Raw genomic sequence first — 26,422 nt, forward strand, 5'->3', positions numbered from 1 at the left:
GTCAAATGGTCTATAAAACCAGTGTATGGTGCCCCATGATCACATTAATGTACACAGCTATAATTTAATAAACAAAAAACAAAAAAAGAACTTCAGAGTAAAGGGAAAAGGGAAATGTTTGCAATGGGTGGGAGGTGTCATAATAGCCTGGGATTTCCAGGTCCAACATTCTGCTAATCAATTAAGGCAACTTATAAGATAGTGAAATTTTAAGTGCTGTTAATTTAAGGAAAGATCATAGATCAAGGAAGAGCTATTGTAGTAAGGAGGCTTAGGGTCAGTGCATCTGAGATGAAGAGAACTGTGGTATCAGAAAACAGTGAATTTAAGCTAGATAGACCATTATTGTATATATGGTACAGTTTTAATTTGGTTGTGATTGAACCTATAACTAATGGTGAAAGTTATTAGCAAACCGTCAGCTCAGCTTTAGAGTTACACATTTAAAACTTTTATCAGAGGGCAGAAGATTTGAGCACTGATTTTTTTATTTTTATTTTTTGGTGTTGCCCATTGCTTTGGTTATATGTAGCATCAAGTCACTAGTGTTGTATTTACTCCTTTATGCAAAATTAAAAATGTATATTTGCTGAGCAACCATAGTTATACAATAAAAAGTATTTTTTATGAACAGATACTGGTTATGTTTCGAATTTATTGTATTACAGGCTATCCCCAGACTACAGACCAGATAGGTTCTGCAGCTTTGTTCTGAAGTTGATTTATATCAAAGTTGGATGGAACAGGTGCATTGTTCTGCCTGTTAACCTGTAATAGCTCTCATTCAGAAATGCGGATGTTTGTAACTTAGGGTCTTAACTGTAATAGTCTCCATTTGTAAGTATGAGTTGAGTTGTACATAGGCAGATGTTTTTAACTCAGCGACTGTCTATATACAAATATATTTGTGAGTTTAATGATCATTGCTGTTAGTGTCTTATTATGAATATTAATTTAAGTGCATAAAGGTATATATATGGGTTAGAAGTAGGAAGCTGAGTAGAGGTTTTACAAGAACAATTTAAGATGTTAGAGGCACAAAGTGATTCTATTAATAAGCAGCTGAGAGATGAGGGGAGAAAGAATTAAATAGCCTGAATTTGGGACAAGTGGGAATTAAGACTGGGAGAAATGAGTCAGGCAATAGCTGCTGTGTTAACACATTGTTGACTGGCAGTTTTACATGGAAACTAACCATGTTACTGGGTAACTTGTGACCAGTCAACAATGTGTTAAGATGGCTAGGGGACCAGAGAAAGCTAGCTGTGGAGGTGATAGGAAGTTAACAGATCTCTAAGAATTTTGAAGAAAAGTGAGACAAGAGCAAGGAAAAAAGAACAAATCAAACAAAGCTTTTTAGTAAGGGTGAGGAATTGTTTGGATTATGACTTAGAAGCAAAAAAAAAAAGAAAAAATTACAAACATGGGCATGATAGGTGTCTTTTTTATAGGCTGGCTTTGTTTGAGGGAAAGAGAGAGAGAGAGAGAGAGAGAGAGAGATCCTTTCCACCCAATCTTAGCTAGCTATAGATATAAATCTTAATGCAATGGCAAAACTACATGGGCTAGCAAGACACGTGTTTCCTCAAAGCATATAGAACTCTGCCTGATAGTGAACATAATAACTTTTCATTACGAAATCTTTTTGTAGATGTTATTCCGCAATCTATGCAAGATTTGCTGTGTATGAATAATGACTTTCCTCCAAGAGCACATTGCCTAGTAAGATGGTATGTATACATTTTATTCTTATATCTTTTAGTATGATTGTTAGAGAGACTCAAAAGACTGCCCTTTAGTGATTTGCTAAGAGGACTGACAGGATTCAGCATATACTTGTGCTTACAGTTGATTTATTATAGCAACAAGAGGCAAAGCAAAAATCAGCAAAGGGAAAAGGCACATAAAGCAAAGTCCAAAGTTAAGTACAAGCTTGTAAAGAGTCCTTTCCTAATGGAGTCATGTAGGATGTGCTCAGTTCCTTCCGCAACAAGTTGTGACAGTTCAAGTGAAACATTGTCTATCAGAGAAGCTTGTTAGAGGCTCAGGCCCCAAAGTTTTTAATTGGGGGCTGATCATGTAGGCACCCTCTAATTGGGATATATCAAAAGTGTAGACTCGCACAAGGAACATAGATATTTAGGATAAACCACATTTTACAAACAGTTTAGGCAGAGTGAGTAACTCTTAATCAGTTTTGGGAATAATGAGAACTTGTTCTAAATCCAAATTCCCAGGTATTAGCCAAGAGCCAACCTTGCCAGCAAGGTTGTAATTGAAGCTGTAACAAAGGCCCTCTCCACCCTTTTCTTCACAGTGTGTTTCATGATCAAGGGTAGTACCTGAGTGTAGTTTTGATGATAGCACAGAACACTTAAGTATCATAGAAATTTTAATATCATTGGATATTATCTTGAAATAAAATGTTGATCTCAGTTATGTAGTGAAGTCAAAACTCACTTATGTCTAAACAATAAATGTGATACATTAATGTAAGAAGTGCAATAGTTCCCCATTATCTATAGTTTTGCTTTCTGCAGTTTCGGTTACCCATATTCAACTGTAGTCCAAAAAAATTGAATGGAAAATTTCAGAAAAAAATAATTTTTTAGTTTTAAATTGTACACTATTCTGAATAGCATGATGAAATCTCACACTGTCCTATCTGGGAGGTGAATCTTACCCTTGTCCAGCATAGATACACTGTATACTCTGCCCTCCGGTCAGTCACTTAGTAGCTGTCTTGGTTATCAGATGGACAGTAGCTATCTTCGTTATCAGATGGACAGATCACAAGAAGAAAGGTGAGTATAGAACACTAAAATCTTAGGGAGAGAGAGACAATATTCACATAACTTTTATCACAGAAAACATTGTGACAGTTTTTCTATTTTATTGTTCTTAAGCTCTCACTGTGACTAATTTACAAGTTAAACTTTGTCATTGGTTTGTATGTATAGGGAAAATCAGTATACTTCAGGTTTGGTACTATATACATTATCAGGTATCCACTGGGGGCCTTACGTATCTACCAAGGAAAAAGGGTATATAGCATATTACATTTATTTATGTATATATGTATATATTTGATAGTCACTCTCTTGCCCTGAGTAGAGTGCTCTGGCATCATAGCTCACAGCAGCTTCAAACTCTTGGGCTCAAGAGATCCTCTTGCCTCAGCTTCCCGAGTAACTGGGACCACGGGTGCCTGCCAGAATGCTGGGCTAGTTTTTCTAGCTTTAGTAGATGGTGTCTCACTCTTGCTCAGGCTGGTCTCGAACTCCTGAGCTCAGGCAATCCGCCTGCCTTGGCCTTCCAGGGTGCTAGGATTATAGGTGTAAGTCACTGTGGCCATCCAATGTATCACATTTAAAAAGATCTTTCCCAGGTTTTTCAATTATTCAAAGAGTCTCTGAACTTTTATTTATTTATTTATTTTTAGAGACAAGAGTCTCATTATGTTACCCTCAGTAGAGTGCCTTGGCATCATAGCTCACAGCAACCTCAAACTCTTGGGCTTAAGTGATTCTCTTGCCTCAGCCTCCCAAGTAGCTGGGCCTACAGGCACTCACCACAACGCCCAGCTATTTTTTTGTTGCAGTTGTCATTGTTGCTTTAGCTAGCCCGGGCCGGGTTTGAACCCGCCTGCCTCTGTTGTGTGGCCAGCGCCCTACCCACTGAACTACGGTCGTCACCAACTTTATTTATTTTGGATAAGATGGTGTTAAAACATACATAGTATCATAGAGCATGGGCTTTGCATGAACACATTCATTCAACATTAATTGAATATCTACTGTTTTGCCAGATACTAAATTAGGCTTAATTCCTAGCTCAGGCGCTTAGTATCTCTGCAACTTTGGGCAAGTTACTTAATTTTTCAGAGTTCATTTCTGCACTGGTAAAGTCAGAATAATAAATAATAGGCACCTTCAGGGTAGTTGTGAGGATTAAATAAGATACTGACACCTAATAGGTTTATCAAAATGTGAATGCTGTCCCATAACTTCTGTTCAGCTTTTTAATATGTATTTTCCAAAACTGCTTGGCACATAGTGCACGGTTAAAAATATTTGTTGAAGAGTGGGCATGGTGTCTCATGCCTGTAATCCTAGCACTCTGGGAGGCCAAGATGGGTAGATTGCCTGCGTTCACAGGTTTGAGACCAGCCTGAGCCAGAGTGATACCTTCTAGTAGCAGGGCATTGTGGTGGGTGCTTGTAGTCCCAATTACTTGGGAGGCTGAGGCAAGATAATCTCTTGAGCCCAAGAGTTTGAGATTGCTGTGAGCTGTGACACCATGGCACTGTACCGAGGGTGACAAAGTAAAACTCTGTCTCAAAAAAATATATATATATATATTTGTTGAATGAATAAATGAAACCTTTTAATGTATTGATGTAAATAACTTGTTTGTAGAGTTTTTGTAACCTTTTGGGTTACTTTTTTAAAATTAGCATACAATAAAATTGACTTTTTAGGGGAGGTGAACAGTTCCGTGACTTTATAGGGGGAGGTGAACAGTTGTAGAATTAGAAAACATAGTTTTCTAATATTACAAAAATCAGATGACAGTCGAACACATTATTCCTGGTGAAGCATCATAAGGATGGAGAAGCAAGAATCCCATGTACTCAATTCTGATATGCTGACAATTAATGACCTAGTACATGGTAGGGGGAGATGAGAGCAGAGAGGGAAGGAGGAGGGTGGTCACGGTGTGCGACATACCTTATGGGGGCGGGACACAATTATAAGAGGGACTTTACCTAACAAATGAAATCAATGTAACCTGGTTCTTTGTACCCTCAATGACTCCCTAACAATAAAGAAGAAAGGAGGAGAGAGAGAGAAAGAGAGAGAAGGAAGGCAGAAATGGAAGGAAGGAAGGAATGAAGACAGGAACAGAAGGGAGGGGGGAGTGAGCGAGGGAGGAAAGAAAGACAGGAAGGAAGAGTTCTGTAACACCCCAAAAACGTCTCTTGTCCCTTAGTATAATCCCTACATCCTTATAATCTCTGGAATCATTGATCTATTCTTGGTCATTGTAGTTCTGTCCTTTTGAGAGTGTCATATGAACAGAATTATACCATGTGAAACCATTTGAGACTGGCTTCTTTTATTCAACATGGCGCCTTTGCGAAGTAAATTCTGTATATCAATAGTTTGTTCCATTTTATTGCTGAGTAGTAGTTTATTGTAAAGATATCCCACCATTTTTTTACTCATTCATTGATGGATATTAGGATTGTTTTAAGGTTTGGTATTTATGAATAGAGCTGCTATAAATATTTGTGTATAGGTTTTTGTGGGAAAATACATTTTTAGTTCACTTGGGTGAATACCTAGAGTAGGATTGTTTTTTTTTTTTTTCCCCCCTGTGGTTTTTGGCTAGGGCTAGGTTAACCCGCCACCTCCAGCATATGGGACCAGCGCCCTGCTCCTTGAGCCACAGGTGCCGCCCTAGAGTAGGATTGTTAAGTCATAGGTAAATGCATGTTTAACTTTATAAGAAACTACCACATTGATTTCTTGAGTAAGCTGTACCATTTTGCATTCCCACCAGCAGTATATGAGAATTTTAGTTTTTATATCCTTACTAGTTCTTGGTATGGTCAGTATGTTTTATTTTTAGCTATTCTAGTAGGCGTGTAGTAGTATCTCATCCTAATTTTAGTTTTTATTTTTGAATATTGTTCATGTTTTTATTTCCCATTTGATCTTCTCTGTGTTAAAGTGTTCAAGTCTTTTGAATATATATGTATATGTGTGTATATATATATTTTTTTAATTGAGTTGTTTTCTTACTATTGAGTTTTTAAGAGTTATTCAAGTTTTGGATATGTCTTTTTTAGAATATCTAATTTTTAAATATTTTCTCCCGTACTCTAATTTATCTTTTCATTGTCTTTGCAATGTCTTTTCTAAAACAAGTTTTAAAATTTGATGAAGGTTCTGTTCATCACTTTTTTCTTTTATGGATTGTGCTTTTGGTACTGTGTTTAAGGACTCTTTGCTCTAGATCACAAATTCATTTTGTAAAGATAATTTTTTTATTTTGGAATAATTTTAAGTTTATAGAAAAATGGAAGACTGTTCTGGTATACTACTCACTTGATTTATCTTACACATGGTACATGTGTCAAAACTGAAAAACCAACATCGGTACATCATCATTAGCTAAACTTAACTAGTTTTTCCACTAATGTCTTTTTTTTTTTTTACTTTATTAAAATGGTGAGTTTATTTCACATGTATATTTTTGTCTCCCCACCATTTCCATGTCTGACCACCACTACTACTATGCCCTATCATAACATTCCATACATACTTAAAACCAAGTGAAGGGTGGAGTTCCATCTTTAAAACCTAAACAGGCATTTTGGACAACACATTCTTGGCAATGGAACCTGGACAACATTTATCAAACATGGTAGGGAAAGTTCTCACTCTGCATTATAAAAAGGACAGCCAGATATCAACTGTTACAGAAATGAAGTAAGATGGAAAATTTTAACAAACTGTTGAAACTATTTTCTTAAAGAGACTTCCTTCCACTGCCAGAGATCTTGAATAGCCTCCTGGTCAGTCAGCCGGAAGCAGTTCTTCACATAATTGATGAACTTGGCTTCCACTTTGGGAAGAGACCCACCTTTTTCTATACTTGCTTGCATTTTTGCCTTAATGTCTTTGCAGAACTAGGTCCTTTTGGTGTTTTAGGAGTTTTTTCCTGTTTTTTGAAGGATTTCTTGACCTTTTTGATCTCGGTGTTGATGGTTTTGAATCCTTTCCATTGTGCTTTGATTTTTGTGCATTTTTGGCTGGAGTGTCTCACACTGATTTCTTCACTGGAGCTTTTTCTTCAGTTTCCTCCTCATCAAAATCATCATCATCATCTTCATACTTAAGAGTTTCACATCCTCCTCCTCTTCATCTTCTGACTGCATCTTCTTCTACAGCTACTGAGTGCTGCCCACTAATGGGCACAGGCCCCGAACCACACTTTGACCGTAAGACCACAGGTGGTGGTATTTCAAAGCCCCCAAGAGAAATCATTGGCTGTACAGACATTTTCAAAGTTGCCAGTGTTACTTTAATTGGACTGCCTTCATAATTCATTGCCTCTGCTTCAACAATGTGCAACTCATCCTTTGCACCAGCCCCTAAACTGACTGTTCTTAAAGATAACTGGTGCTCATTTTCATCATTATCCACCTTAAAGTGATAATCTTTGTCAGCTTTTAGTTCACAACCGAAAAGGTAGTTCTGAGGCTTCAAGGGGGTCATGTCCATGTCCATCGAATCTTCCATGAGGTGGTGGCATGCACTTAGGTGGGCGAGAAGGCAGACAGAGATAAACGACTACTGCTCCAAGGAACAGCCGCGCAGGACAGAATCACACCAGGGCCTAATGTTTATTTTTTATTCAAGGATCCAGTCCAGGATACCACATTGCATTTACTCATCTTGTGTCTCATCTCTGAAAGTTCGAGCACCAGGCCAGTTCTTCTGGGATTTATTATGGAAGGTTAACATTTTACATTTTATGTTTATCCTTTCTGATAGGGTCAAAGCCCACCTAAACAGGGTAGACCTGCCTAAAAGAATCAAATCACTTACCCTCTCCCACTGGATGTCCCACCTAAGAAAGGTGAATGGATCAACCCCACGGGGGAAAGGTAGATGAACCAACCCCTGCCCTTACAACAGATGTCCAACACAGGAAAGGAAATGTCCTGCTCCCACCTTCTTGACCTTCAAACACTTCCTCACCCCCATTACCTACATGTGGATTTCTTCCCAGCCCAGTTGGAAATCTTACCCCACCTTCACCCAGGTGGAATAAAGCCATTTTAATTGCACAAACCGGGCCTCTGTTTTTCTTTCATCTCATGCCTTGGAATAATCTTTCATCTTTGGCTCCTTAACCTTTCACTTTCCAAGTTAATTTTTATATAAAGTAGGAAGGTTAGGGTAAGGTTCTTCTATATAGATTGCTGTTCAGTTGTTCCAGCACTATGTATTGAAGAGAACTGAATTGCTTCCTTACCTTCATTTAAAATAATTTGGGTTTGTGTGTCTCTATACTCTTCATTCCTGTTGTTTTATAGTAAGTCTTAAAATTGTGAAGTGTGATTTCTGCAATTTTATTTTTCCCTTTTCAAAGTTATTTTTGCTATTCTAGCTCTTCTGCCTTTCCTTTTATATTGTAGAATTGGGTTGTCTATATCAACAACAAAAAAAAAAAGCTAGAATTTTGATTAGAATTACCTTAAATCTTTAGGTTAGTTTGGGAAGAATTGACATCTTTCTCACATCATTTCTTCCATTTTGTGAACATGGTGGGTCTCTCCAATTATTTAATACTTTCTTGATTACTTTCTTCAGTGTCTTAGAGTTTTTAGCATATAAATCACGTAAATGTTTTGTGACATTTATACCTAATTATTGCTTTCTTTTATTTCTAATTGTTCATTGCTCATTGATAGTATATAGGAATATGACTATAATGTTTTGTTGTAGACTTTGTATCCTATGACCTTGCTAAACTCAATTATTAGCTCTGGGAGGAGTTTTGTAGTTTCTTTGAGATTTTCTGTATAAATAATCATGTTGTCTGTGAATATGGGTAGTTTTATTTCTTTGGCAGTCTGTTTGTTTTTTTGGTAATTATTTGTTTTTCCTTTTAAAACTGGCTAGAGATTTCAGTAAGAGTGGATGTCTTTGTCTTGTTCCTGATCTTAAAAGCATTTAATTACTTACCATTAAGGTGTTTTTTCTTGAGATCAGCGGTTCTCAACCTGTGGGGGTCAAACGACCCTTTCACAAGGGTTGCCTAAATACATCCTGCATATCAGATATTTACATTACGATTCATAATAGTAGCAAGATTACAGTTGTGAAGTAGCAATGAAAATAATTTTATGATTGGGGGTTACCAGAACATGAGGAACTGTATTAAAGGGTCATGGCATTAGGAAAGTTGATAACCACTGCTTTAGATTTTCAATATGGTGATTACATTGATTGATTTTCAGATATCTAACCAGCTTTGCATTCTCAAGATAAACTCCACTTCTTTGTGGTGTAATTTGTATTTGTGTGCGTAACTGTATTTGATATGTTAATATGCTAATATTTTGTTGGAGACTTTCATGTCCATGTTCGTAAGGGCCATTGGCCTGGAGTTTTCTTTTTTCTTACTTTAGTATCAGGGTAATGCTGGCTTTACAATGTGAGCTGGGAAGACTTTTGTTCTCTTCTATTTTCCAGAAGAGATTATGTAAAATTGATGTTCTCTTCTTTAACTATTTGATAGAATTTGCCATTGAAACTTTCTGGGCCTGGTGCTCTCATTTTCTTGAGGTCACAGTCCTTTCTAGGGTCCAGGCTTTTACCAGAAGTCTCAGTTCTTGTTCCTTGCCTCATGCACACCTATGTTGCTGAGAGGCCTTTCAATAAGAGCACATTAACCTCTGTGGCAATTGAGATTGATGGACTAGGCCAGGTATAATGGCTCACGTCTATAATCCCAGCATGCTGGGAGGCTGAGGCAGGTGGATTGCCTGAAGTCAGGAGAAACCAGCCTGAGCCAGAGAGAGACCCCATCTCTAAAAATAGCCAGGTGTTGTGACTGCTACCTATAGTCCCAGCTACTTGGGAAGCTAAGGTAAGAGAATTACTTGAGTCCAAGTGTTTGAGGTTGCTGTGAGCTATGACATCATGGCACTCCACTGGGGGGTGACAAAGTGAGACTCTGTCTCAAAAAAGAGGGAGATTGGTGAACTAAATCTGAAGGATGTAGAAGGAAACTGGTGTGTTTAGGTTACATAGTAGAGAGATTGGTTACCTCATCCAAAAGATTGTAGCTTCCTGGTCCTAGTCCCTCATAAACAAAGGCACTATTATAAATGATAATATTTGAGTGATACTGTGCTTCTGAAAGTCTAGTTTCCAGCTTAGCTTTTTTATATTTATTATGAAGATGGGGTATTTTGGGATATAGCATAGCCTATGTACGTGCCAAAGACTTCTTTCCCTGGACTGGATACACCTAATCAATCTGAGAGTTACATAATTCACATTGTGACTGCTAGGATAAAATACACGGTGTTCTCAGACATAAAAATGTACTTTTCTGTACTTTATTTTTTGGTCTGTAACTATTTTGAGGTCTTCTAGTTTCAATTTTTATATCAGGTACCTCCCAGATTGATGCTAAGCCTAATGATTACATAAGCCTTTATGTGAATTGTATGTATTTATTTCTTTTGATGGGTTCCATATGGTTTATTATCATCTCCTTTATGATTTACTTCCATTTTAACTGGACTTTATAATGTGAGTTTTGTTTTTTAAATAGATTATGTTTCAGAGAAGTTTTAGGTTCACAGCAGAACTGAGTGAAAGGTACAGAGATGTCTCATCTATTCCCTTTCCCCACACATGCATAGCCTTCCCCGTCTTCAACATCCCCCACCAGAGAAGTATGTTTGTTATAAGTGATGAGTCTACATCCAAACCACATAGTTTATGTTAGGATTCCTTCTTGGTGTTAGGCATTCATTCCATGAGTTTAGACATGTGTGTAATGACATGTGCCCACCATTACGGTATCATACAGAGAGTTGTTTCATAGCCCTGTAAGTCCTGTGTGCTCTGCCTATTCGTCCCTCCTCCTCTAACACCTGGCAATCACTGATCTTTTAACTATCTCCATAGCTCTGCCTTTTCTTTTTTTTTTTTTCAGAGACAGAGTCTCACTTTGTCACCCTTGGTGGTAGAGTGCCGTGGTGTCACAACTCACAGCAACCTCCAAATCCTGGGCTTGGGCAATTCTCTTGCTTTAGTCTCCTGAGTAGCTGGGACTACAGGCACCCACCACAACGTTGGGCTATTTTTTGTTGCAGTTTGGCCGGGGTCAGGTTCAAACGCACCACCCTCAGCATATGGGGCCAGCACCCTACCCGCTGAGCCACAGGTGCCACCCAAGCTCTGCCTTTTCCAGAGTGTTGTAAGTTGGAATCTATAGTATGTAGACTTTTTCAAATTGATTTTTTTACTTTATAATATGCATTTAAGTTCTCTTTGTGTCTTCTCATGACTTAATAGTTCATTTCTTTTTAGTGCTGAATAATATTCTATTGCCTGGATGTGCCATATTTTTCCATCGACCTACTTAAGGACATTTGGTTGCTTCTAAGTTTTGGCAATTATAAATAAAGCTGCTGTAAGCATTCACGTGCAAGTTTTGTGTAAACATAAGTTTTCAACTTCTTCCTATAAATACTGAGGATCATAAATGCTGGATTGTATCTTTTTTTTTTTTTGAGACAAAGTCTGGTTTGTTCCCCCACCCCCCCGGTAGAGTGCCATCGTGTTATAGCTCACAGTAACCTCAAACTTTTGGGCTCAAGCTATTCTCTTGTCTCAGCCTCCCAAGTAGCTGGGACTACAGGTACCCACCACAATGCCTGGCTGTTTTTTTTTTTTTTTCTTTAGAGACTGGGTCTTACTCTAGCTTAGGCTGGTCTTGAACTCATGAGCTCAGGCAATCCGCCCGCCTTGGCCTCCCAGAGTGCTGGGATTACAGATGTGAGCCACCACACCCAGCCCTTTTTTGTTTTCTTTTTTAAGATAGTCTCCATCTGTGTCCTGGGTAGAGTGTCGTGGCATCATGGTTCATAGCAACCTTAAACTCCTGGCTCAAGTGATCCCCTTGCCTCAGCCTCCCAAGTGGCTGGGATTACAAGCACCTGCCACCATGCCTGGCTAGTTTTTTCTATTTTTAGTAGAGACAGGATCTTGAGTTTTTCAAGCTGGTCTCAAACACCTGAGCTCATGCAATCCTCCCACTGTGCTAGGATTACAGGTGTGAGCCACCGTGCCCTGCCAACTTAATGCATTTTTTTTTTTAGAGACAGAGTCTCACTTTGTTGCCCTTGGTAGAGTGCCTTGGCGTCACAGCTCACAGCAACCTCCAGCTCTTGAGCTTAGGCAATTCTCTTCCCTCAGCCTCCTAAGTAGCCGGGACTACAGGCACCCACCGTAATGCCCAGCTATTTTTTGTTGCAGTTTGGCCAGGGCGGGTTCAAACCCTCCACCCTCGGTATATGGGGTCGGTGCCCTATTCACTGAGCCACAGGCGCCACCCAACATGCATTTTTTTTTTTTTTTGAGACAAAGTCTTACTCTGTAGCCCTCAGTAGAATACATTGGCATCATCATAGCTCACAGCAGTCTCACACTCTTGGGCTCAAGCTATCCTCTTGTGGATTGTATCTTAAAACTATTTAGCTTTGTAAGAAACCACCAAACTGTCTTCCAAAGTGGCTATGCATTTTGCAATCCCAGCAGCAATGAATGAGGGTCCCTGTTGTTCCACATCCTCACCAGATTTGGTGTTGGCAACGTTCTGGATTTTGGCCATTTTAATAGGTCGGCAGTGGTATCTCATTTTAATTTGCATTTTTCTTATTACATATAATGAGAAACATCCTTTCATGTGCTTATCATTTATGTATTTTCTTTGGTGAGCTGTCTTTGAGGTTTTCAGCCCAGTATTTTTTTTTTTTTTTTGAGACAGAGCCTTACTTTCTTGACCCCTGTAGAGTACCATGGAGTCATAGCTCACAGCAACCTCAAGCTGTTGGGCTTGAGTAATCCTCTTGCCTCAGCCTCCCCAGTAGCTGCTGATAGTGACATGCATCACCATGCCCCACTAGTTTTTCTTTTTTCCTTTTTTTTTTTTCAAGTAGAGACCGGGTCTTGCTCATGCTTAGGCTAGTCTCAAACTCCTGCGCTCAAATAAGCCACCTGTCTTGGCCTCCCAGAGTGCTAGGATCATAGCCGTGAACCACCGTGCCCTACCTGTCTTTCATTCTTTCATAGTCTTTCACTGAACAGAAATTTCTAATTTTAATCAAGTCCAGCTTATCAATTCTTTCCTGTTTATGCCTTTGGAGTTGCACTTTATACGTCACCAACAAAACCCAAGGTCATCTAGATTTTCTTTTATGTTATCTTCTATGAGATTTTTGTTTTTTTTTTTTAAACTTAAGAGATAGGATCTTGCTTGTGACTATGCTATAGTGCAGTGGCACAATTATAGCTCACTGTAGCCTCAAACTTTTAGACTCAAGTGATCCTGCTGCCTCTGCTTCCCAAGTAATCGGGACTACAGGCGTGTGCTACCATGACTGGCTAATCTTTAAGTTTTTTGTAGAGACAGTGTCTCCTTATGTTGCCCAGGCTGGTCTTGAACTCTGGGCTTAAATGAACTCCTCACCTTGGCCTTGAAAAGTGCTGGGATTACAGATGTGAGCTATCTTCCAGGAGTTTTATAGCTTTGCATTTTATATTTATGTCTGTAATCAGCCCTTTTTTCTTTCATTCTTTTTTTTTTTTTGAAGCAGAATCTTGCTCTGTTGGATGGGCCTTTAGAGTGCAGCGGTGTCATCATAGTTCACTGTAACCTCAAACTCCCAGATTCAAGTGATCTTCCAGTCCATTTTGACTTAGTTTTTTATGAAGGGTATAAGGTCTATGTCTAGATTCATTTTATTTTATGTGCACATCCAGTTTTTGCAGTACTATTTGTTGAAATGATGGTCTTTATTTTATTGCCTATGCTCATCTGCGGAGATCAGTTGAGTATATGTACTTATATGGAACTGTTTCTAGGCTTTATTCTTTTTTATTGATTTGTGTGTGTTTTTTGCCAGTACCACCCTGTAGTGATTTTTTTTTTTTTTTTTTGTGAGACTGAGTCTCACTCTGTTGCTCTGGGTAGAGTGCCCTAGCGTCATAGGTCACAGCAACCTCAAACTCTTGGGCTTGAGTAATCCTCTTGCCTTAGCCTCCCGAGTAGCTAGAACTGCAGGTGCCCACCACAGTGCCCAACTAGTTTTTCTATTTTTACTAGAGATGGGATCTCTCTCTTGCTCAGGCTGTCTTTGAACTCCTGACCTCAGGCAATCCACCCGCATCGGCCTCCCAGAGTGCTAGAATTACAGTGTAAGCTACTGTACCTGGCCCTACTGTAGTGATTTTTGTACCTTTATATTGGTTCTTGAAGGTTGGTAATGTTAGTCCTCCAACTTTTCTTTTTCTTCAATATTTTGTTGGCTATTCTAACTTTTTTGCCTCTCCATGTAAACTTTAGAATCAATTTGTCGATATCTTCCAAAATAACTTGCTGGGTTATATATTTATTTGTCTATTTATTTATTTATTTTTTGAGACAGAATTTCACTTGGTCACCCTCGGTAGAGTGCCGTGGTGTCACAGCTTGCAGCAACCTCAAACTCTTGGGCTTAAGCAATTCTCTTGCCTCAGTGACCCAGGGATTTTTATTTAGATTGCATTTAATCTATGAGTCAAATTGGGAAGAATCGAAATCTTGATAATATTGTCTTTCTATTCACGAATATGGAATATCTACACTTAAAACTTTAGTTCTTCTCTGATAGCTCTTATTAGAGTTTTTTAATTTTCCTCATAGAGATCTTGTGCATATTTTGTTAGATACATGTATTTTTTAAAAAATGTGATTTTAACCTAATCATCCAACATTTGGATTTAGCAGGCATCTACAGAACATTTCATCCCAACAAAACTGAATGCACATACTTCTCATCAGCCCACGGAACACACTCCAAAATCAATCACATCTTAGGTCACAAGTCTAACCTCAGTAAATTTAAAGGAATAGAAATTATTCCTTGCATCTTCTCGGACCACCATGGAATAAAAGTTGAACTCAGTAACAACAGGAATCTGCATACTCATACAAAAACATGGAAGTTAAATAACTTTATGCTGAATGATAGCTGGGTCATAGATGAGATTAAGAAGGAAATTGCCAAATTTTTGGAACAAAATGACAATGAAGACACGAATTATCAGAACCTCTGGGATACGACAAAGACAGTCCTAAGAGGGAAATTTATAGCACTGCAAGCCTTCCTCAAGAGAACGGAAAGAAAGGAAGTTAACAACTTAATGGGACATCTCAAGCAACTGGAAAAGGAAGAACTTTCCAACCCCAAACCCAGTAGAAGAAAAGAAATAACCAAAATTAGAGCAGAATTAAATGAAATTGAAAACAAAAAAAAACAGATCAATAAATAAAAAAGTTGGTTTTTTGAAAAAGTCAATAAAATAGATAAACCTTTGGCTAACCTAACCAGGAAAAAAAGAGTAAAATCTCTAATCTCATCAATCAGAAATGACGAAGATGAAATAACAACAGACTCCTCAGAAATTCAAAAAATCCTTAATGAATATTATAAGAAACGTTATTCTCAGAAATATGAAAATCTGAAGGAAATCGACCCATACTTGGAAGCACGTCACCTTCCAAGACTTAGCCAGAATCAAGTGGAAATGTTGAACAGGCCAATATCAAGTTCTGAAATAGCATCAACTATACAAAATCTCCCTAAAATGAAAAGCCCGGGACCAGATGGCTTCACATCAGAATTCTACCAAACCTTTAAAGAGGAATTAGTACCTATGTTACTCAACCTTTTCCAAAATGTAGAAAAAGAAGGAATACTACCCAAGACATTCCATGAAGCAAACATCACCTTGATCCCCAAACTAGGAAAAGACCCAACAAGAAAAGAAAATTATAGACCAGTATCACTAATGAATATAGATGCAAAAATATTCAACAAGATCCTAACAAACAGAATCCAGCAACACATCAAACAAATTATACATCATGACCAAGTCGGTTTTATCACAGGGTCTCAAGGCTGGTTCAATATACATAAATCTATAAATATAATTCAGCACATAAACAAATTAAAAAACAAAGACCATATGATTCTCTCAATTGGTGCAGAAAAAGCTTTTGATATTATCTAGTATCCCTTCATGATCAGAACACTTAAGGAAATTGGTATAGAAGGGACATTTCTTAAACTGATAGAGGCCATCTACATCAAACCCACAGCCAATGTCGTATTGAATGGAGTTAAACTGAAATCATTCCCACTCAGATCAGGAACCAGACAAGGTTGCCCATTGTCTCCACTGCTCTTTAACATTGTAATGGAAGTTTTAGCCATCTCAATTAGGGAAGAAAAGGCGATCAAGGGTATCCATATAGGGTCAGAAGAGATCAAACTTCCGCTCTTCGCAGATGATATGATTGTATATCTGGAGAACACCAGGGATTCTACAACAAAACTCTTAGAAATGATCAAGGAATACAGCAGCGTCTCACGTTACAAAATCAACATTCATGAATCAGTAGCCTTTATATATACCAACAATAGTCAAGCTGAAAAAACAGTTAAGGACTCTATTCCATTCACAGTAGTGCCAAAGAAGATGAAACATTTGGGAGTTTATCTAACAAAGGACGTGAAAGATTTCTATAAAGAGAACTATGAAACTCTAAGAAAAGAAATAGCTGAAAATGTTACCAAATGGAAAAACATACCATGCTCATGGCTGGGAAGAATCAACATTGTTAAAATGTCCATATTACCCAAAGCAATATACAATTTTAATGCAATCTCTATTAAAGCTCAACTGTCATACTTTAAAGATCTTGAAAAAATAATTCGTTTTATATGGAATCAGAAAAAAAACCCCGAATAGCCAAGACATTACTCAGAAATAAAAACAAAGCAGGAGGAATCATGCTATCGGACCTCAGACTATACTATAAATCTATAGTGATCAAAACAGCACGGTACTGGCACAAAAACAGAGAGGTAGATGTATGGAACAGAATAGAGAACCAAGAGATGAACCTATAGCTACTTACTGTTACTTGATCTTTGACAAGCCAATTAAAAACATTCAGTGGGGAAAAGATTCCCTATTTAACAAATGGTGCTGGGTGAACTGACTGGCGACCTGTAGAAGGTTGAAACTGGACCCACACCTTTCACCATTAACCAAGATAGACTCTCACTGGATTAAAGACTTAAACGTGAGACATGAGACTATAAAAATACTAGAAGAGAGTGCAGGGAAAACTCTTGAAGAAATCGGTCTGGGCAAATATTTTATGAGGAATACCCCCCGGGCAATTGAAGCAGCTTCAAAAATACACTACTGGGAACTCATCAAACTAAAAAGCTTCTGCACAGCCAAGAGCACAGTAAGTAAAGCAAGCAGGCAGCCCTCAGAATGGGAGAAGATATTGGCAGGTTATGTCTCCGACAAAGGTTTAATAACAAGAATCCACAGAGAACTCAAACGTATAAGCAAGAAAAGAACAAGTGATCCCATCATAGGCTGGGCAAGGCACTTGAAGAGAAACTTCTCTGAAGAAGACAGGTGCACGGTCTACAGACATATGAAAAAATACTCATCATCCTTAATCATCAGAGAAATGCAAATCAAAACTGCTTTGAGATATCATCTAACTCCAGTAAGATTAGCCCATATCACAAAATCCCAAGACCAGAGATGTCGGCGTGGATGTGGAAAAAAGGGAACACTTCTACACTGCTGGTGGGAATGCAAATTAATACATTCCTTTTGGAAAGATGTTTGGAGAACATCTTAGAGATCTAAAAATAGATCTGCCATTCAATCCTATAATTTCTCTACTAGGTATATACCCAGAAGACCAAAAATCACATTATAAAAAAAATATTTGTACTAGAATGTTTATTGCAGGCCAATTCATAATTGCTAAGTCATGGGAAAAGCCCAAGTGCCCATCGTTCCACGAATGGATTAATGAATCGTGGTATATGTACACCATGGAATACTATGCAGCCTTAAAGAAAGACGGAGACTTTACCTCTTTCATGTTTACATGGATGGACTAGAACATATTCTTCTTAGTAAAGTATCTCAAGAATGAAGGGAAAAGTATCCAATGTACTCAGCCCTACTATGAAACTAATTTATGGCTTTCACATGAAAGCTATAACCCAGTTATAACCTAAGAATAGGGGGAAGGAGGAGAGGAAGGGGAGGGAGGGGGGAGGAGGGTGGAGGGAGGGTGATTGGTGGGATTACACCTATGGTGCATCTTACAGGGGTACATGTGAAACTTAGTAAATGTAGAATATAAATGTCTTAACACAATAACTAAAAATACCAAGAAGGCTATGCTAACCAGTGTGATAAAAATATGTCAAATGGTATATAAAACCAGTGTATGGTGCCCCATGATCGCATTAATGTACACAGCTGTGATTTAATAATAAAAAAAAAATGTGATTTTTAGTACGGATGGGCGTGGTGGCTCACGCCTGTAATCCTAGCACTCTGGGAGGCTGAGGTGGGTGGATTGCCTGAACTCACAGGTTTGAGACAAGCCTGAGCCAAAGCAAGACCCCCATCTCTAAAAACTAGCCGGGCATTCTGGTGGGCGCCTGTAGTCCTAGTTACTGAAGTAAGAGAATCGCTTGAGCCCAGGAATTTGAGGTTTCTGTGAGCTGTGACACCACGGCATTCTACTTGGGCAACAATGTGAGACTCTTTAAAAAAAAAAAAAAGTGTGATTTTACTATATATATTCTTAAATATATATATTTTTCAAAGTTTCAGAATAGCTTTTACGTCAGTACATTCAGATATACCTTATATTTAATGGCTGGTAGGTATTCCATAGTATGTGTGTTTTGAGTAGGTAGTAGGAGTGAGAGGTACTCACGCCTCTATTAAGGACATTTGAGTTGCTTCTGGATTTTACAAATATTTTAATGAATGTCATTGTACGTATATCTTTTTGCATTTGTATGAATGGTTTCATAGCATAGATATAAAAGATAAGATGTTGATCATCTTTTAATAGACATTAGTCATTTATATTTCTTATTCATTAAAATGTATATCATTTTCCTCATTTGTATCTTAATTTTTTGTGATAAAACGCACATAACAAAACATACTATTTTAATATTTTAACCTTTAGCTGCACAGTTTGGTGATAAATTTTTTGTGATAAAACATACATAACAAAATATACTATTTTAATATTTTAACTATTAACTGCACCGTTTAGCAGTAGTGAGTATATTCACATTTTGGTGTAATCATCCCCTCTATCCATGTCTAGAACTTTGTCATACCATACTGAAACTCTGTTACCATTAGATAGAAACTGTACTCTTTTTCTCATTTAGGCCCTTGGTAACCTCCATTCTACTTCTGCCTTGATAAATTCTCCTATAGCCACCTCATATAATGGAATCATGTATTATTTGCCCTTTTGTGACTGTCTTTTATTTTACTTAGCATGTGTTCAAGGCTCATCTGTGTCACAGTATATATTAGAATTTCATTTTTTTATCCATTCATCTGCTGATGGACATGCGGGTTATTTCCACCTTTTGGCTATTGTGAACAATCCTGCTACAGAGATGTGTGTACAGGTATCTATTTATTGATTCTTTTGGATATGTACCCAGAAATGGAATTGCTGCATCAAATGGTTAGTGTATGTTTTTTTCCTAAAGAACTACCATACCGTTGGGCCATTTTACGTTCCTGCCAGCGGTGTCTAAGGGTTCCAGTTTCTCTACATCTTTGCCAACACTTCTTGTTGGTTTTTTGATAATAGCCATCTTTTTTTTTTTTGTGGAGACAGAGTCTCACTGTACCGCCCTTGGGTAGAGTGCCGTGGCGTCACATGGCTCACAGCAACCTCTAACTCCTGGGCTTACGTGATTCTCTTGCCTCAGCCTCCCGAGCAGCTGGGACTACAGGCACCTGCCACAACGCCCGGCTATTTTTCTGTTGCAGTTTGGCTGGGGCTGGGTCCGAACCCGCCACCCTCGGCATATGGGGCCGTCACCCTACTCACTGAGCCACAGGTGCCGCCCGATAATAGCCATCTTAATGAGTGTAAGGTGGTATTCATAGTGGATTTGATTTGCAATTCCCTTAGGTTTAGTGATGTTGAGCTTTTTTTTTTTTTTTTTAGTGTAGTTATTTGTTTGTATCTCTTCTCTAGAGTAAAGTCAAATCAAATCCTTTTCCCACTTAAAAATCTGGGTTTTTTTAATTCTTTTTTTTTAAGCCCCTACGTCATATTTGTTTACTGTTGAAGATACTGTCTCAGACCCAGTAGGGAAAGTAAATCAATTACTTACTTAGATATTTAAATGTTGTAATAGTAGCAGAAAGATTTTAGAATTCAGAAAAAAGAACACATTTAATGCGTGATGGGGTGGTATTTGAGGTAAATCTTTTTAATAAGGGGATCATTAGGATTTGGATATTTGGAATAGTAGTAGAGTGGCAGAAGGGGAGATATTATATATAGAGGAAACGAATATATAGGGGATAGAAAGTATATTGGAGATAAATAGAAAGCAATTTAGTTTGGCTTATTTGTTATTAATGAGGATATACACTGCCACCACCGGTGTGTGTGTGAGAGCGTGTGTGTGTTATGCATAGCAAGGTGGTTGTTTGGCAACAGCTGTCAGTGTTAAAAATGTATATGTTCTTTTATCTGACACTGCTAGGAATTTATTATACAGATAATACTTGTAGAAACAGACAATTGCAGTATTATTGCAGTAGCACAAAACTAGGAACAAAATACTGATCAGCAGGTGACTTCCCTTTGAAAAGAAGATATAGAAAATATGTACAGATAGTATAATTTTATTTGGGAATAAGGTGGTTACAAGGACAGATGGAACATTTCTGGAAGAATAACCAAGAAACTGTTGACTGTTTCACACTAGTGTGGGGGATGGCTAGGGGTAAGTTCATTAATTTTGTTCTCTTTCGTCCAAGGACATTTGAAAAAAAAGAAAACTTATTTTTAAAGACCTTCAAAGCTTAAAATTCAAAGCTCTGGATTTTTTCCATTATTTGATTCTATTCTGCATAACTAATTTTGATTTTAGAGGTAGTGAGGAAATAAAGTTAAGTTTTTGTTATCTAAACAAGAAACTGGCTCGGAGCCTGTGGCTCAGCGGCTAGGATGCCAGCCACATAACACCGGAGGGCTGGCAGATTCAACTCTGGCCCAGGCCTGCCAAAAAACAATGACAACCAAAAAATAAAAATTGCCAGGCGTTGTGGCGGGCGCCTATAGTTCCAGCTACTTGGGAGGCTGAGGCAAGAGAATCGCTTAAGCCCGAGAGTTTGAGATTGCTGTGAGCTCTGACAGTACAGCACTCTACCAAGGGTGACAAAGTGAGACTCTATCTCAAAAAACAAAACAAAACAAACTGATCATGAATTAGTTTTTTTAATCTTTACTGCTATTTGCATGATTTTTTTTGAGGAGAGTTCATAAAAATAAGCATTGATAACTTTACATGTGTACAGATTAAAATTAATTAGGCAAATGAGTAATGCTTTTCATAAATTCTTTATTTATAAAAATAGGCCAGGCAAGGTGGCTCATACCTGTAATCTGTGGGAGGTGGACTTGGGAGGATCACTTGAGGCCAGGAGTTTGAGATTAGCCTGGACAACTTAATTGAGACCTTGTCTCTGCAAGTCTATATTAACTAGACTTGGTGGTGCTTCCTGTAGTCTTTTTACTGGGAAGACTGGCACAGGAAGATCTCTTGTGTCCAGGAGTTTGAAGCTGTAGGGAGCTATGATTGTGCCACTATACTCCAGCCTAGGCAACAGAGTTAGACCAGTCTTTTAACGAAATTAAATTAAAAAATAAAAATATAGTGAGAAGTAAATAGGACAGGAATTTTCAGTGGGCAAGATCACTAACTTGACCTTACATTTTTGTAAAATTTGGCAGCAAATTTGTAACTATAAAGAACGTGGCGACTAAATAAGTTTTCATTAAATATAGGTACTACAGTAAGATTAAGCAGTTTTATGGTAATTTTGTGACTTCTATCTAATGTATGTTGTTGAATGCAAGAATTCCTTAATAGAGATACTTAGTAAACTGTGTTTTTACTTTGAGACAGCACATACACATCATGGCTGATAATTTTCCTTCAGTTTAGCGAATCTATCAAACTTTACTTTGGGGGCAGTGCCTGTGGCTGAAGGAGTAGAGCGCAGGCCCCATATACCGGAGGTGGCCGGTTTAAACCCGGCCCCAGCAAAAAAAAAAAAAACAAAACTTTCTACATTGGTAAACTTAATGCTGTCATTCATTGCAGCAAGATTTGAATGTTTGTGTTCTTCTTTTATCTTGTAAACTTGACTTTTAAGGCAAAACTTATTTAATGTCTTTCTTTGTGATTTCAGTAAATTGCTTTTAATTTGTAAAGTATACAGGGGAGCTACTAGGTGGATGTTGAAGTGCTTCTTAAAGAAAATTCAGATTGTTGTAAAAAAAGAAACACTAGTAGTTTAAACCTGACTTGTTAAATTTCCTGAAAGGAAATTTTGTCATGTTTTTCAAATAATGGATTTTTTAATTCCTCTGTTTAACGCAGTGATTCATTTCTTTAAGGTACGGACTGCGTGAGTTCCTGGTGATTGCCCCAGCTGCACACAGTGATGCTGTTCTCAGCGAATCCAAGTGCAACCTTCTTCTGAGTTCTGTTTCTATTGCATTGGGAAACACTGGCTGGTAGGTGGACATTTCTAAAAACCTAGACAATAAGTTAAAATTGTTTTTAATGATAATTTTTAAAGAAAAATGGTTATTAAATGTTAGATTTTTTAAATTATAATTAGGAATTTAATAAATACATGTTGTTAAATTAATTTGGCCTGAGGCTACCTCCATAATTGCATCCTTGCATAAAGAACTGCTGATAACTTAGTCCATATACAAGCTACCAGCTTAATTTAGAAGTATCCTTTTGGATGATCTAGCTGAGTCTTAATCACAGCAACTGAGGTTCAGCCAGTCACATGCTGCCAGCTGATCAGAACATACCCAAACAAGGCACATTTGGAGCAGTAACTCATCACACTGTTTCTGTACCTCCCTTCCATTTTCTGTCTGTAATTGCTGTGTACTGCAAGAACAGATTTCTTTCTCTGAACCTCTTCTGGTACTGGAGGCTGCCCAATTCTCGATTCATTCTTTGCTCAAATAAATTATGTTAAATTTAATTTGTTGAAAAAATTTTCTTTCTTTTTCTTTTTTTGGTGACAGGGTCTTACTCTGTTGCCTGGACAGTGCAGTAGCAATAATGTAACTCACTACAGCTTTGACTTTCCAGGCTCAGGTGATTAAATGATCTTCCTGCCTCAGCCTTCCCAGTGTCTGGGACTATAGGCAGGTACCACCACATCTGGCTAATTTTTTTATTGCTTTTTTTTTTTTTTGGTAGAGATGGGGTCTCACTGTGTTGCCCATGCTCAAACACCTGGCTTCAGGCTTCCCAAAATGCTAGGATTACAGTTATGAGCCACCATGGGTAGCCTGAAATTTTCCTTTTAATAATATGCTTGCATATTATTATACTGGAATTTGATATATAAGGACAAAACTAGCAAAACCTATATGGAGACTATTTCTAAAGGGAATATTATTGAAATAGTAAATGTATATTTGAAATGAAGAATAAGCCGTATTATCCTTTTGTGCTTCACTTTCAAAATCTATTTAAATTATGTTACAAAATCAAGTTTTATTTATTATTTACTTATTTGTTTATTTTTGAGACAGATTCTCACTCTGTCGCCCTTGGTTGAGTGCCCGAATATCAAAGCTCACAGCAACCTCAAACTCTTGGGCTTAAGCAATCCTCTTGTCTCAGCCTCCCAAGTACCTAGGACTACAGGCGCCTGCCACATGCTGGCTCTTTTTTTCTACTCTAGTAGCGATGTATCTCACTCTTGTTCAGGCTGGTATCAAACTCCTAAGCTCAGGCAATCCATCAGCCTCAGGTTCCCAGATTACTAGGATTATAGCTATGAGCCATAGCACTTGTCTCTGACTTTAGTCATTTTAGTACAATTTCTTGATTAATCGAAGTGCCACTAGGTGATAATTTCTTAAATTCAACAGCATAAGGAAAAAAGGAACTAAGAATGTCTTTGTTATAAACCTATGTTTTTGGAGTGTGTCTTGTTCAGTGCTTTTAAATATTTAATATTAAAATAATTTCACATGAGGAAATTGTAAGGTTTAAGAGTTATTTAATGTTTATCAAGCTTGCGTTTTATTGCTGTTTAATCATGTCCTGCAGTCAGGTGCCACTCTTCGTGCAGATTCATCACAAATGGCGAAGAATGTATGTAGGAGAATGTCAAGGTCCTGGTGTCCGAACTGATTTTGAAATGGTTCATCTTCGAAAAGTACCAAATCAATACACTCATTTGTCAGGTCTGCTGGATGTCTTCAAATCAAAGATTGTAAGTTGGCATTGATATTGTCAATCTTATCTGAGATCCAGATAAAAGTAGCGATTTGATAATTTTGTTGAGTATATAGAAGCATTTCTCTGTGCTATTGGTAACATAATTGCTTAGAAAAAAAACTGACTATATAGATTCCTTTGTATATTTAAAGAAACAAACTAATCAATTATATTTTTCGTGTACTAATGCTAAAGAAACAACTGATGTTTTTAGTTTGTGTTTTCAGTCTATTAATGTGTATCTCTGTTGTTAGCTCTTCTACTTCCTGTCCTCTGTAGTAATGTTGCCAGTCTCCACAACTAAGTGGGCTTTGGGTAGCTGGTTTTTGGAGCTTTGATGGTGAGCTCCTTAAGGTTTGAATGTTTTTTTTTTTTTTTAAGACTATATTTGGCTTGGCGCCTGTAGCTCAGCGGCTAGGGTGCCAGCCACATACACCGGAGCTGGCAGGTTTGAACCCAGCTAGGGCCTGCCAAACAACAATGTCAACTACAACCAAAAAATGGCTGGGCATTGTGATGAGTGCCTGTAGTCCCAGCTACTTGGGAGGCTGAGGCAGGAGAATTCTTGGGCCCAGGAGTTTGAGGTTGTTGTGAGCTGTGACGCCTCAGCACTCTACTGAGGGCAACATGGTGAGACTCTGCCTCAAAAAAAAAAAAAAGACTGTATTTGACTTGATTTTTAAGCTTAATTGGGCTATATTTCTAGGTCTGAGAGCAGAGCTAACTTGGACTGCTGAATATACCCTTTTGGCCTATAAAAACACTACTACAGGCTGAGTATGGCGAATCATGCCCGTAATCCCAGCACTTTAGTAGGCAGAGGCAGGGGTCTTACTTGAAGCCAGGAGTTTAAGACCAACCTGGGCAACCTAGTGAGATTCCTATCTCTACAAACAGTAAAAAACAAATTAGCCAGACATGGTGGTACATGACTGTAGTCTAGGTTACTTGGGAGGCTAAGATGGGAAGATCACTTAAGCCCAGAAATTTGAGGTTGTTGTGACCTATGATGAGGCCACTGCACTCCACCCTGGGCAACAGAGTGAGACTCTTATCTCAAAAAACTCCACCAACAAACAAAACAAAACTTTCTAGGCTCTGAAATGCCGTAAGTACTGCTTAATTCTACATGTAGGATTTTGGGAAATTTTTGAAAAAGGCAAGTATATGTTAATATCGCCATTCGTTTTCTTTTTCTCCCACCAGAAGTCTTTGGTTGTATTTAAAAATTTTAGATCAAATTTTTGGTTAGATGCAATTATTAATACTTTATTCCTTCTTAAGAAAACACAAATGAACATTATTTTGAGTCTTTCTTCTATGTAGCTCAACTTCTCTTTTTTGAAAGTAGGGAACTAGCTTGATCTATGGGGCCTACTGTAGGATATTTATTAGCTGTACTTAAAAGAAAAGTTTTCATCAGATTCTCTGTCAAAACTTTAACAAAACTCACTCTTCTGATATGAAACGTTTCTCAAAGTTGATCTGAGAAGAATTGAACTTAATTAAGATCTGATTTGGGTATTTTGAGCTTTTATAATAGTTAAAGCTACCCAATATGTGACTGTCCTCCATCATCTTTATAAAATTGTCTTTATAAAAATTACTTCTTAATATCTTTTTCACATGCTTCCAGGATCTCACAATTCACTGACAGTTTATTTAATTTTCAGAGAAAATTAATACAAAGTATTAATAAATACAAAGTATATGTATTAATAATTATTAGCAGGCTGAGCTTGGTGGCTCACACGTTTAATCCTAGCACTCTGGGAGGCTGAGGAGGGTGGATTGCCTGAGCTCACAGGTTCAAAACCAGCCTGAACCAGAGTGAGACGCTGCCTCTGAAAATAGCGGGGCTTTGTGGTGGGCACCTATAGTCCCAGATACTCGGGAGGCTGAGGCAAGAGAATTGCTTGAACCCAAGAGTTTGAGGTTGCTGTGAGCTAGGACACCACGGCACTTTACTAAGGCTGACGAAGTAAGGTGTTGTCTCAAAAAAAAAAAAAAATTGAAGCGAAAAAATAATTATTAGCAAAGGCTTCTTTTTGGGAGACCAACATTGGCTGTTGTAGAATCACCTAAAATTTAAGTTTAAATCCTCTTCTACCATAATCTTCTAAATACAGGCAGCACCTCGGTTACAAATGAGATAGTTTCTGTAGGTTTGTTACTAAATTTAAT

At 37.9% G+C, this 26,422-nt stretch overlaps 1 protein-coding gene and 1 pseudogene across 7 annotated transcripts in view; one reads left to right on the forward strand and one right to left on the reverse strand.

Annotated features, from left to right (window-relative positions):
* The window catches only part of RAB3GAP1 (RAB3 GTPase activating protein catalytic subunit 1), a 142,813-nt gene that overhangs the window by 34,693 nt on the left and 81,698 nt on the right, over nucleotides 1–26,422 (forward strand). For 4 of the 6 annotated variants that reach the window (XM_053596676.1, XM_053596678.1, XM_053596679.1 and 1 more), the window contains exons 5-7: nucleotides 1,652–1,730; nucleotides 22,375–22,494; nucleotides 24,068–24,233. In XM_053596676.1, the coding sequence (XP_053452651.1) occupies nucleotides 1,652–1,730; nucleotides 22,375–22,494; nucleotides 24,068–24,233 (365 nt within the window). The remainder of the gene's footprint in view (nucleotides 1–1,651; nucleotides 1,731–22,374; nucleotides 22,495–24,067; nucleotides 24,234–26,422) is intronic. The other 2 variants (XM_053596681.1, XM_053596680.1) reach the window with 1 other exon arrangement.
* On the reverse strand, nucleotides 6,264–7,445 carry LOC128589869 (nucleophosmin-like; annotated as a pseudogene). Its single transcript, XR_008381144.1, has one exon. The product of XR_008381144.1 is annotated as a nucleophosmin-like (transcript).

Source organism: Nycticebus coucang, chromosome 7 (genome assembly GCF_027406575.1).
Source record: "Nycticebus coucang isolate mNycCou1 chromosome 7, mNycCou1.pri, whole genome shotgun sequence".
Taxonomy (NCBI): Eukaryota; Metazoa; Chordata; class Mammalia; order Primates; family Lorisidae; genus Nycticebus; species Nycticebus coucang.